The 13,996-nt window shown below is 43.8% G+C and overlaps 1 protein-coding gene across 7 annotated transcripts in view; it reads right to left on the reverse strand.

Annotated features, from left to right (window-relative positions):
- Window positions 1–13,996, reverse strand: part of FILIP1 (filamin A interacting protein 1) — a 776,040-nt gene that overhangs the window by 263,255 nt on the left and 498,789 nt on the right. For all 7 annotated transcript variants that reach the window (XM_085610966.1, XM_085610969.1, XM_085610967.1 and 4 more), the window contains exon 3: window positions 2,109–2,282. In XM_085610966.1, coding sequence (XP_085467092.1) covers window positions 2,109–2,282 — 174 coding nt within the window. The remainder of the gene's footprint in view (window positions 1–2,108; window positions 2,283–13,996) is intronic.

The following is a 13,996-nucleotide window of genomic DNA, read 5'->3' on the forward strand; positions in this document are numbered from 1 at the left end:
GGTTGTTCGAGTTCACCGTTCTACCCTTCGGACTCCATGGTGCTCCGGCTACGTTTCAACGTTTGATGAACACCGTGCTACGGCCATATGCCTCATTCAGCTCGGCATACCTGGATGACATTGTCGTGTACAGCCGCTCGTGGAAGGAGCACTTGCAACATCTGGCAGTTATCCTCAATGCCCTCCGATGCGCAGGCCTACACATAAACGCAAAAAAATCAAAAGCGGCATTCTTTAGGGTTAAATACCTAGGGTACGTCTTGGGAGATGGGGTCATAGCACCACAGACAGAGAAGATTAAAGCCATAGACGAGACACCTTTCCCTACTACAAAAAAACAACTAAGGGGGTTCTTGGGTCTCATTGGATATTACAGGAGGTTTATACCTCAATTTGCGGAAGTAGCCTCCCCCTTAACCAACCTCCTCCGCAAAGAGAGCTCCACATGTTGGTTAAGAACCCCCTCGGAGGAGGCCTTACAAGCATTCCAGAAACTGAAAACATTGATCACCACACAGCCAGTATTGATCTCTCCTGATTTTGATAAACCCTTCATGGTCGCCACAGATGCATCAGACACCGGGATAAGGGCGGTGTTGTCCCAGGTAGGGGTGGATGGATTCGAACACCCCATTCTGTATGTGAGTAGGAAGCTGTTTCCTAGGGAGGCCAAATATCCTACCATAGAGCGAGAGTGCCTGGCTATTAAATGGGCAGTAGAAAAGCTTAGGTACTACCTCGAAGGCAAGCCCTTTACGTTATACACCGATCACGCTCCCCTAAAATGGATGTATAAAAACAAAGGGCAGAGTCCCCGGGTCCTTAGGTGGTTTTTATCACTACAACCCTTCACTTTTGAGGTGCAGCACAGAAAGGGGAGCGAGAACACTAACGCAGACTTTTTATCAAGATCCTTTCCTCTCCCCGATCGGGAGCAGCCAAGGGGGGAGGAGTGTGACGGGGCAGGACAGGCAGAACGAAAGGACATGACAGAGTGGTGGACACACATACCGTTTTCACCCCCTCTTATCCCCTCACAGCAGAACGAGTGGTGGCCAGAACCTGTAAATACGAGAAGTAGCTGGGAAGAAGCGGAGCCCTTTAAGTGGAGCGCGGACGGCTCCAGAGACACACCCCCGAGTGACGCAGGGACGTAAAAAGGCGGACGACTCCAAGAACCGACGAACGGAGTTTCCTGGAGGAGTGGAGTATACGAGCGGAGCGGAGGTGAATCGAGCGGAGCGGAAGAGCGGAAGAGAAGAGGATTGAGCGGAAGAGGAGAGCGGGAGGCACCGGAAGAGAGCGAGGAGTACGGAGGAGAAGGACGAGAGAGAAGCGACAGTCGGCCCGGAGGTCCAGGACACCGCGAAGCGTCCTGCCACGTTCCCAGGGGAGGAGCGTGGCTAGGACAGGTACGGAACCGGGTAGCGGGGTGGATAGCGAGAGGGGAAAAGCAGCCGCCGTAAACTGGGTAAAGAGTCGTGGATAATCCCCTGTTTCCCTACCCTCTTGTGTATTGATGCACTATACCTCACGAAGTATAGGTGGTCACGAGCACTTCTTAGGGTGTATCCTCACTTCCCGGTCCCGGTCACAGGTAGATAAAAATAAGGAAAGTTTCCTGATACTTGTCCTCTTTGTCTCTTCCCTTCTGGGCCGGAGCATCCTGGGAGAACCGAGGTACCATCCCTCCCCACGAAGCTTCCCAAGAAGTAAAGACCCCGGATCCCAGCCCTCCTGGAAGAGCACCACCCCAGAGGAACAACGCATCCCGCAGTGTGGCCCCGAGAAAGACTGACAAGTCGATTAAGGAAACGATATATATCAATAAAACCCAGGTTACAACGTATACGTGTCCCGTCTGTCCCTGACCCACCGCCACAACACATCACACATGTTCAGGCTAAGTTATCAACTACAGGCCATGGTGCAATTGAGCGCTGGGTCACAAGCATGACAGCTGAAAACAGTCTCACACATAATTCAATCAGCCACTTGTCAGGCCTGCCTTGTGTTCCCTAAAAAGACATAGCTAGAACATTTAAGAAGCTCTTATACATACATATTCAATGAGATTTGTAATCTCTTATAGTTTGGTATATCCTTACCTCAGCCATTGGCTTTTCATAAACATCCTCTCCCAAGGATTTGTCTTTGGACAGAAGCGCATCTCTGTGCAGGACTCTCAGGACATCCTCTGGGGCTGAAAACCCATAGTGAGCTTCCAATACTTGAGGTTTGGTTTTCTCTGTCTTCAGCATGTGGATCACATCATCTCTGGCCTGTGGGAATTCAAATCAAAGACATTAGACAGGCAGCTAGCACCAAACAATGTCACTTTGTCAGACAATTAGGCAGGGTCATGAAATTCAGCTCTGGAGTTTGCAGAGTTTTTCCCACTCCGCCTAGCGCACAGAGTTCCAAATAAAGGAAGTTGGTGAGCGCAAGCGTGGAAAATCTTACTCCAGACCACCCCCTGACGAGATTTCTCAGCGCGGGCAGTCCCCGTGGTTGCCACTGCTCACATTGAGAAACCTCCCGTTCGCGTTGAGGAAGCTGTCGCTCGAGTAGAACATCTACTCGAGCGGCAGAAAGAAGCAGCGTCCTCTTGTGCTGCGCATGGTGTAATTTGTGCTGATTTCCCAACATGGGACAGACACACAGCGTTACAAATCAGTGCAAACAGCACGACTTAACGAACTCCACTGCTTGCGGAACTACGCGTAGCACAGCAGACTTTTTTGGTCACTTCGTGGAGGCCTACAAACAATACTGTGACAAAAAACAAATTCCAATAGCAATATGAATAGAAATGTGTTCCATACAATACCATGTGGTAATTTTATTATAGAAACACTACTTTTCTAATAACATTTGTAAAATTGCCTTGATACAACCCTTAGAGCAGAATCTAACCATTTGCCTTTCAGAAAAAATATGGTTAAGGCAAACATTAGAGGAAATAAGGTTACTACAGAGCAGAGCAACCACAGCAGAAAGAGACTCTCCCCTGTCTCCAGCCTACAGTTGGTGAACCGTTGGCACCCCTCCAACATTTTACACCACCAGTATTCCCCTTACCCTTCAAGCAGATTCTGTTCTGCCACATTCCCTGGTACATAGCCAGGTATATGTTAACAGAGAAAGAGACAGAGAGAAAGCATTTCATATGCTGGTTGGTCTAATAGTGAGGTCAAGTTGAGATGTGAAGTCTGAAACTTTAGGATTCAGTGATCAAGGAAACCCAAACTGAGGATACATGGCTTCTTGATCAAGCTCTAAGTGCTTTTGATCGCAGCATCAGTCATGCAACTCATTACTCCTGGTCCAGCTTCTCTCATCCTCAACCCATTCTTCTATTCCGCAACAATGCACAATCACGTAAATTACATTTGCAATTACAGAAACAAGTTTTAAGTGATAGGTTTAATAAAAGAAAAACAGCTTTAACTGACCACTTAATTCCCCAAACCCCTTTTTCCCTACCATCCATTATCAAACCTTTTTTTTTTAGCATGTCTGCAATGTCTCAGCAAGCATTTCATTTGTTTCCCTTCTCCATCTCTCTATTTGGGTGTCTTTCTGCACAGCACGGCGCTTCCCGTCTCAGTTTTACAAGCTCCATCCATGTGCCATATAGACCACTGCTTTCATTTACCACTTCATGTGAAAAATGTACTTCCAAGATGGCGACCATATCACTTATTCCTCTGTCTATTCATGGTCCTCAGCCCATAAGATTCTCATCAGTTGGCATACAATGCGTTCTCTGTTCGACCAAAAAGCAATATGCAAAGAAATTCAATTTGAACTCCTCATGTTATATGAATGCATAAAAATGTCACTAGGACGGATCTTCAAATTTCTACGAGATTTTAAAAATCATTTCTTCTAAAAGAAACGCGCCCAATCCCTGGGTCAACAAGGGATTTTCTTTTAACAATTTCTCCTAGACTAAAGCTGTACAAGCCAGCATAGTTCACAAACGAACTACAGAAAATCTCCTTCAGTCTCTTTTATCAGTTGCCAAAAAATGGTTTTGCTGGCCTCCAAAACAAACTTGTGCTGTGAATCACACAAATTCATTCCAATGCTCCAGCACTTTCAAAAGTATGTGCAGCTTCAGTAGTGGCAGAAGTACGAGATGATTGAATTGCAGGTTATATGTGCGGTGGGAATGAGTACATATTATAGACCTTCATACCATAGGACATGATCACTGCCTTCAAAATAAATATGAAAACTCTTGATGTAGCCATTGGCAATTTTGTGGGTGATACACTTAAATCACCCAATCACACATTTTAATCATAGACTAATTCTACCCATGGAGCACTGACAGTAAATAATGTTATGACACGCTGATATTGCTGAGCTTCAAAATTGCTCATGTGGTTCATCATTCACACTTCCTTCCCTGCCATTTAACTTGGCTCTAGTAGCTTCTAAGCTTCCATCACACTTGACCTCCAATTTCAATGTTGTCATTCCTGGAACCCAACAATGTTTGCACAGTTCTTGGAGACCCATTATTTACACACTTGTAACTTCATGGTAACCTCTTTAAAAAGTGGCTCGGTACAAGCTAATCTGCTAGAGACGGGTTTAGTATTTTTAAACTATTCCTAAATTAACTAACACACATTCTGTTGGCTGGAGGTCGGCAGTGGTGCAAATGGAGTTTGCTGTGGGCAAATGTAATGTCTCTTTTATTGGTTCACTAAAAACCTAGAAGAGTTAATTCTCAGATGGGCGCACCAATCATGAAGATGATATTATCAATTGTCTTAGCATGGCCTTAAACATATTTATAATTGATGGGTGGGTTTGCCAGGTCCCAAGAAGGCACCATTGTCTTGGTGCTGTCGCCTGAAATCCCAATTGTTTGTGGTGCCATTACGTCTCCAGAACACGGGGGCTTGCTATGGTGATGAAACGAAGAAGGAAAACTAGTGAGCTCGGTTTAGGGCTATAGCAGTGTCATGCGTTGGCTGAGAAACTGTTGAGGGTCTGCCTTAACCTTCCTAGGCTTTGCATTTTAGCAGCACACTCTGAGCTGAAAACTACAGTGCTGCTGGTGGTGTCTTCAATGACAGCTGAGCCCTGAGCTAGAGACAGGTGTCAGTCCAAGGAGCACTGGGAAAGCAGCAGTCTAGGCTCAGTGAAGAGGGGCAGGGGGCATAGGGGTGAGATTTTCCCCTGCTGACCATTGCTACTGGAGCATGGAACTGAACTGGAGGAGTCAGAGGCTTTCTTATGGTCTTTGCTGGTGACGCCATTTTGTGGTGTCAACAGGAATGTTCCTGCCAAAGCTTTGACTTTCCTCCCCTGTTTGTAGGACCCTGAGGAATGGTGCATTTTGGCTCCCTATCAAAGCTGCATCAGTTAGCAAGGATTCATATCAGTAGCATTGTTTATCTCACTGTATTAAGCTATTGACAAGTATAAGGCATGTCTCGAACGAATAAAAGGAAAGATGCCTAGAGTGCTGTAGAGTGATGTTAGAATACTGTAGGTTTTTCAAAACTATTGTCACATTGAGTGTCATTAAAGGGTGAACTTCTAACAATTTGACTTTTAAAGGCTGAATATGTTTTGTTTGAGAAAAACACATAGGTGCAAATAATTTGTAAAAAAAGGTCTACATAATAACATTACCCATCTCCCTGTATAGCCTTTTATGTAAAATAACAATATATACATTACTTTTTCTGCTCACTTGATGAAAATAATGACCACATTCTAACTAGGCCTTGGTGGAAAAATTCACTCCGCTCGCGGAGTTGGAGGAATTTTAGAACTCCGCGCTACGTGTGTAATGTGGAGTTTCTGCTACATTCTGCCACCCAGGGCCTGGCGGAGTTTTTTTCCTTTGGCACGCGTAGACTTGTTTTGGTGTGCGCTGGCAAGCGCGATGAGATTTAAAGGCTACTAGCAAGCTCGTGTGAGATTTGACGGCCACTAGTGCGGCTTCCGGCTGCTAGTGCATCTTCCAACCGTGACGGCGTCTTCCGGCTCCATTTTCATGACGGTGGCAAACGCAAGCGACTGCGGCTACACCTCAAGCAAATTCTCTACTTGAGAAGCAGCTAAATCTGCTCAAGAAAGCATTTTTGAGTTAATATTCTACTCCAACAGACCGTTTGAGTTTTTTTTTTTAGTGCTAGAAGTCTTTTTTTTTTTTTTTTAATTTTTTCAACAAGAAGGAAGTGCCCCAGAGACTCCAACTTCCTGTTCCTGTCCAGAAGGCTCCTACCAGTGCTTTGTCCATCTCCTGGTTACTTTTCATTTGGATTTTGAGGTGGAAAGATTACTGTCTTTGCTGAATATATTGAATACAGAGGATTCTCACAAAGTGTGAAAGTGGAGGAGGGTCCAAGGGACAGTTTAAAGACCTGCTGCAGTATAAATCCCCTAATCCATATATACTTTACAACAAATACTGAGGGTCTAATGTTCCGTATACACACAACTCTAACAGACTAGGCAAATGAGACCTCCAAATCAACTACAGTGAATGACATAACAAAGGTATAATTCCCATCACCCACCAAAGGTGGCTTATCATCATCTGGGAATTCAGAACTGAGCTGAGAGGACCAACCACTCTGATGGTAATGTTGGTCAATCAGTTGTCCCAGTAGTGAGAACAAACGGTGGGGTGATGGTTGCAGTGCAAGAAATAAACAAAAGAGTGCTATTAAAAATGGCTATCCAGATGCTATAAATTTTATTCTGGCGCTATCGTGATGCCATTGATAAAACCTGTGCGTAAACAGCTTAACTGATAACTGTTGGATCGGTGGTCTACATGTTTCGGCTACTGGACTTTAAGTCCAAGCTCTCATCAGGACCCAAATACGCTACTGCAAAAAGTGATAACCAATACAAATAAGAAAATTAAAGATTTCCACCAGTAAAGTATACCATACAACCTGGTCTGCTCTGTATGTCCCAATGGAACTGTTACAGGTTAAGAACCTAAATGTGAATCAAATAGAAGGAGGTTCAGCTGAGTGTTAGTGGCAATACAGAACATATGTATAAAAAAACACCGTGTGTATTATCATTTGTCATAATCGTAGTGTTTACATGACTTGAAGTAAAGTAGTACTTAAACTGTGCACTTACCCAGATGATTATGGGCATGCACCTCACCTCGCCTGGCATCTGCTCAGGATATTGAGGCACCGCTCTACAAAAGGGAATTTCAGGTAGACTTATTTAGGATTGATCCCAGTGGACATGATATATTCAGAACACCAGAACTACCAGAAATAGTCTTTTGAGCGTTAAGCTATACAAGTGTAAAAACAAGGCAGAGTGTTGGTCTTAAAAACAGAGCAAGTGGAACACCTCTCTGTCAGATCTTTCGTGAAAAACAGTAACCGCATCTTAATGCCAGGAACAACAGTGTGTATCCGTGTGTTTATGATAAGACACTGTTGTGCATCTTAAAGAAAAAGGAACTGTCTTAAATTATGCAAATCCGAAGTAGATTTGCCGTTTGTCAAGCTCCATAAGGCATAGATTTAACAGAGCCTCCTCCAGTCATATGACAACTAGATTGAGATACTGGAGTGAATATTTAGCACAAAGAGTTACAAAAACATGCTGATATTGACACGCAAAAGCGAGACGTTCCAATGTAGATTTGCCGTTTGTCAAGCTCCGTAAGGTATAGATCTAACAGAGCCTCCTCCAATCTTATGACCACTGGATTGAGATACTGGAGTGAATATTTAGCACAAAGAGTTACACAAACATGCTGATATTGACACGCAACCTCGCGACGTTCCGATGTTGTAATTACTCGGGTATATAAAAGTGAAAGAATGCAGCACTCACCTGTCCGTCGGTACCCCGCTCTGTCTTCTGAGCTTGAAGGGGAGGTACTCGACGGACAGAGCTCGCGCCGTAATAACGCGTGAGGCTGCGTCGAAACGTCACGGCGTTAAGAGCACTTCCGGATCAGTGTACCAACACGTGGTTAAGGCAAACCAGCGTAATGCCGGAAGTGGCTGGGAATTGTAGTTCCAGGCGGCCAAAGTGTGATTTACATAGTTTAGACGTGACTCGAGCATTGAAAGACACCAGTCATGAGTGTTTGAAAACCTAGGCTGACATTCAGGACGATATTTAAGCACCCAAATGTAAAATAGGTGACAAAAAATTGTAAAAATTGACCACAGAAGTTATGTGAATAGTAGGAGATAATGCTACTACACTGTATGTACATAACAAAATTACCGATGGAATATAATGCTGAATGCCTGTTGTGATCTGACATAGATGGATGTGAGACATAAAGGCAGATGGAAAATCAGATGTCTCGTCTCACTACAGTGACGACCACGGAATTTCGTCGTTCAGGCCAGTAATGTCACTTTTGAGTTTGAAAACCCACTTCTGTTCTTTTTGGAACAGGAATTTGGTGAAATCTGTGACATGGGCTGGAATAAACGGTTGTTCTAGGACCAGCCATCTCAAGTCTTCTGGTTTATGTTTAAGTGACAGGAAATGATTGGTAAGTTTTGTGGCCTGTTTATTACGTCTGATCGTGCTCTTGTGCTCATTTATGCGTGTCTTCACCTTGCGTGTGGTCATACCCACATAACGCAAGGAGCAAGGACAAGTAATTAGATATATAACCTTGAAGTAATAGTGCCCCGATGGGCCTAATAGTGACCAATGCCCCTAGACTGTTTCTTTCTGATAAAGCTTTCTTGAAAGACTGGTCACTAATCGCGTGGCGTTGCACACGCGATTGGTTGATCCTTATCATAAACACAGCCAAAAGGGTGGCGGACGCCATCCTTATTGAGATACAGACACTCGAAGGCCAGATTAAGACCACCATATCTAGTGCTGTCTTCAAACGGAATTTAGAAGAGACAAATAAATCCAATAAGGAACACAAAGACACGATCCTTTTGACGAAAATAGAGAAGTTTAAGAAAGACCTGGCACGCTTCTCTCTGGAGAAAGTCTATCCCTACACTAGTGAGCAATATGTTCCACCACAGTTTAACAAGAAAGGGAGAAGATATGGTTCTAACTACTCCTCGTCAGGATCCGATGTTTATTCTACTGATTCAGAGACCGAAAACAATGTGCAACCACCTAGGAGAGGAGGAGGACAACAGTCTCGTCCTTACCAAAGACGTGGTATGCCAAATCCTTATCAATCAGGAGGACCATGGTGGCCGCCAGTTCCTTGGGGGTATCAAATTCCCCCCTTTACTCAACACATCCCCCCTTTTGCAGCACCACCCCCTTCATTTCCCGGACAAATGTCTTTTTTAGGGGTAGGCCGTGGACGAAGCAGAGGCAAAAGGAGAGGGCAGCCGCAGGTACATTGGCAGATGGACCAACAACTGCCCAACACCCGCAGCAGGAAAGGGCAACCACAACCACAACCAGGGACCAGCACGGACACAACGATCTAGTCGTGAATTTGAGCACTAGGACTCTAACATCACTTGAATCACAGGTCCTAAACAAAGGTTTGGGCTATGTCCCAACCAATCAGGGAGATTTGTTCCAACTCAGAGTTGAAATGGCCAAATTCTTTCGGAAAATCCGTTTACACTTCTTCTTCAAGGACAGGGAACTCTCTACATCCCCGGATGACTCTTCTGATAAGAATACAGGTCTCAAATTACCATCCACGTTTAACCCTCCAACTCACTTAATACCTGATCGAGTTAAAGTGTTTGAACAAGCGGTTATCCATGACATCACTGGTCTAGGGTCTAGAAAAGAGAAAATCTACCACAATCTGTGCAAGAGTGAAAAACAAGCCCTCACTATGTTGGCTAATGATGAATCCATCATTATAAAACCGGCCGATAAGGGTGGGGCTATTGTCATTCTAGATACTGAGGACTACCGCAGGGAATGTCTTAGACAACTTGATGACCCGAGGTCATATAAACGTTTGACTGAAGATCCCACCCCTAGACTCACTAGAGAGATTCTCGCCCTGGTTGAGGATGCGAAAACAGCTGGCTGGATCACAGAGCAGGAAGCTCGCTTCTTGACACCTACACACCCTGTGATGCCACACTTCTATGTATTACCAAAAATACATAAGAATCAAAAACCCACCCCAGGACGACCCATCATTTCTGGGATAGGTTCCCTTTTGGAACCTCTCTCTACTTTTGTTGACTTTTTCCTTCGCCCACTTGTCAAGGAAATGCCAACTTATTTGCAAGACACCAAGGATGTCCTACGGCTGCTACCCGATATCAACTATGATGTAGCAACCGATCTCCTAGTTAGTTTCGATGTGGAATCTTTGTATACCTCGATTCCACAAATAGAAACTTTACAAGCAATTGAGAGCCTATTGGACACAAGAGATTTGGACTCTATAACACCGGTGCATTTCATCATGGATTTGGCCAGGCTGGCTATGATGGAAAACTTTTTCAAATTCGAGGAGACTATATACCTTCAAGTCTCGGGCACATCTATGGGGAGCATTTTTGCTCCCAGCCTGGCCAATCTGTATGTCCATCTCTTTGAGCAGAACAATATCCTCATTCAGACTAATCCATTCCGAGATCAGATCAAAGTCTGGAAGAGGTATATTGATGATATTCTGGTGGTCTGGCAAGGTTCTCTGTCATCACTCCTTGATTTCCATGCTTGGCTAAACTCGAGGAATAATTACCTGCGGTTCACAGTGACTTCTGACAAAAATCGTTTGCCTTTTTTAGACATAGTGATCTTCCCGAATGAGGGCACACTTGGCAGTGAACTTTACAGAAAACCCCTCTCTAAAAACTCACTTTTGAGCTTCAACAGCCATCATCCCAGATCACTTCGGGAAAACCTGCCAGTTGGACAGTTTCTGCGTATTCGCAGAAATTGTTCCGACATCAGTACTTTCAATCAGCATGCAGAAGATCTCTCCAGCCAATTGAGAGATAGACAATATCCGAAGCGCCTAGTGAAAAGGGCTTGGAAAAGAGCCTCGAACAATAACCGAGGAGCTCTTATTGAACCTCCCGTGCCTAAGCCTCCGCTGTCTAGAATGACGTTTGTCAACACTTTTAGCACTTGGTCTAACCAAGTACAGAAAACGGTGCGCAAGCATTGGCGGGTCCTAAATATAGGCAGTGAGATTTTGCCTTATCCTCTTTTCTCTTTTAAAAGAGGCACCAATCTCAGAGACAGTCTTGTTCACACCAGACCGAAAACCAAAGTCTCAACCAACATCAATACCTTATGGGATCTGCCCCCGGTCCAGGGTCATTTCCCATGTGGCCAATGTGCAGCATGTCCACAGACACAGGCCACTAAGACGATTGATATAGGTACTGGCATCCCCTGGGTCCTCAAAAAACACACCAACTGAAACACAGACAAGGTTATATATCTAATTACTTGTCCTTGCTCCTTGCGTTATGTGGGTATGACCACACGCAAGGTGAAGACACGCATAAATGAGCACAAGAGCACGATCAGACGTAATAAACAGGCCACAAAACTTACCAATCATTTCCTGTCACTTAAACATAAACCAGAAGACTGGAGATGGCTGGTCCTAGAACAACCGTTTATTCCAGCCCATGTCACAGATTTCACCAAATTCCTGTTCCAAAAAGAACAGAAGTGGGTTTTCAAACTCAAAAGTGACATTACTGGCCTGAACGACGAAATTCCGTGGTCGTCACTTTAGTGAGACGAGACATCTGATTTTCCATCTGCCTTTATGTCTCACATCCATCTATGTCAGATCACAACAGGCATTCAGCATTATATTCCATCGGTAATTTTGTTATGTACATACAGTGTAGTAGCATTATCTCCTACTATTCACATAACTTCTGTGGTCAATTTTTACAATTTTTTGTCACCTATTTTACATTTGGGTGCTTAAATATCGTCCTGAATGTCAGCCTAGGTTTTCAAACACTCATGACTGGTGTCTTTCAATGCTCGAGTCACGTCTAAACTATGTAAATCACACTTTGGCCGCCTGGAACTACAATTCCCAGCCACTTCCGGCATTACGCTGGTTTGCCTTAACCACGTGTTGGTACACTGATCCGGAAGTGCTCTTAACGCCGTGACGTTTCGACGCAGCCTCACGCGTTATTACGGCGCGAGCTCTGTCCGTCGAGTACCTCCCCTTCAAGCTCAGAAGACAGAGCGGGGTACCGACGGACAGGTGAGTGCTGCATTCTTTCACTTTTATATACCCGAGTAATTACAACATCGGAACGTCGCGAGGTTGTGTGTCAATATCAGCATGTTTGTGTAACTCTTTGTGCTAAATATTCACTCCAGTATCTCAATCCAGTGGTCATAAGATTGGAGGAGGCTCTGTTAGATCTATACCTTACGGAGCTTGACAAACGGCAAATCTACATTGGAACGTCTCGCTTTTGCGTGTCAATATCAGCATGTTTTTGTAACTCTTTGTGCTAAATATTCACTCCAGTATCTCAATCTAGTTGTCATATGACTGGAGGAGGCTCTGTTAAATCTATGCCTTATGGAGCTTGACAAACGGCAAATCTACTTCGGATTTGCATAATTTAAGACAGTTCCTTTTTCTTTAAGATGCACAACAGTGTCTTATCATAAACACACGGATACACACTGTTGTTCCTGGCATTAAGATGCGGTTACTGTTTTTCACGAAAGATCTGACAGAGAGGTGTTCCACTTGCTCTGTTTTTAAGACCAACACTCTGCCTTGTTTTTACACTTGTATAGCTTAACGCTCAAAAGACTATTTCTGGTAGTTCTGGTGTTCTGAATATATCATGTCCACTGGGATCAATCCTAAATAAGTCTACCTGAAATTCCCTTTTGTAGAGCGGTGCCTCAATATCCTGAGCAGATGCCAGGCGAGGTGAGGTGCATGCCCATAATCATCTGGGTAAGTGCACAGTTTAAGTACTACTTTACTTCAAGTCATGTAAACACTACGATTATGACAAATGATAATACACACGGTGTTTTTTTATACATATGTTCTGTATTGCCACTAACACTCAGCTGAACCTCCTTCCATTTGATTCACATTTAGGTTCTTAACCTGTAACAGTTCCATTGGGACATACAGAGCAGACCAGGTTGTATGGTATACTTTACTGGTGGAAATCTTTAATTTTCTTATTTGTATTGTTTATCACTTTTTGCAGTAGCGTATTTGGGTCCTGATGAGAGCTTGGACTTAAAGTCCAGTAGCCGAAACATGTAGACCACCCATCCAACAGTTATCTGTTAAGCTGTTTACGCACAGGTTTTATCAATGGCATCACGATAGCGCCAGAATAAAATTTATAGCATCTGGATAGCCATTTTTAATAGCACTCTTTTGTTTATTTCTTGCACTGCAACCATCACCCCACCGTTTGTTCTCACTACTGGGACAACTGATTGACCAACATTACCATCAGAGTGGTTGGTCCTCTCAGCTCAGTTCTGAATTCCCAGATGATGATAAGCCACCTTTGGTGGGTGATGGGAATTATACCTTTGTTATGTCATTCACTGTAGTTGATTTGGAGGTCTCATTTGCCTAGTCTGTTAGAGTTGTGTGTATACGGAACATTAGACCCTCAGTATTTGTTGTAAAGTATTTGCTGAATATATACCATTGGATTTAAGGACTTTGTTTTTGTGATATCACAAGTAAGTTCAAAAACGTTTGTGTAAGGGTTTTGTTTGTTTGATAGAGGGTATGCACCAGTATTCATTTGTACTTTTATTTGATTTTAAAAATGGATTGTGGTAGGTGGCCTGTAGTTTCAGTAGGGGCTTAGTTATGTATTTGAATTGACTTTTTTTAATCTTTTGTAAAGGAAAAAGGTTGCACAGTTCAGTACATTTTCTCCATGTTTGTTAAATTTACACTATACATTTATTTGACTATGTGGCCTAGTCTGCCCATGGGCCATCCAGCAAGTAGCCCCAGTACTAGTAATGGATGCACAAAACTACTGTGTCTGTGGTATATGTTGTTTTAAAA

This window comes from Triturus cristatus, chromosome 6 (genome assembly GCF_964204655.1).
Source record: "Triturus cristatus chromosome 6, aTriCri1.1, whole genome shotgun sequence".
In the NCBI taxonomy this organism is placed as follows: Eukaryota; Metazoa; Chordata; class Amphibia; order Caudata; family Salamandridae; genus Triturus; species Triturus cristatus.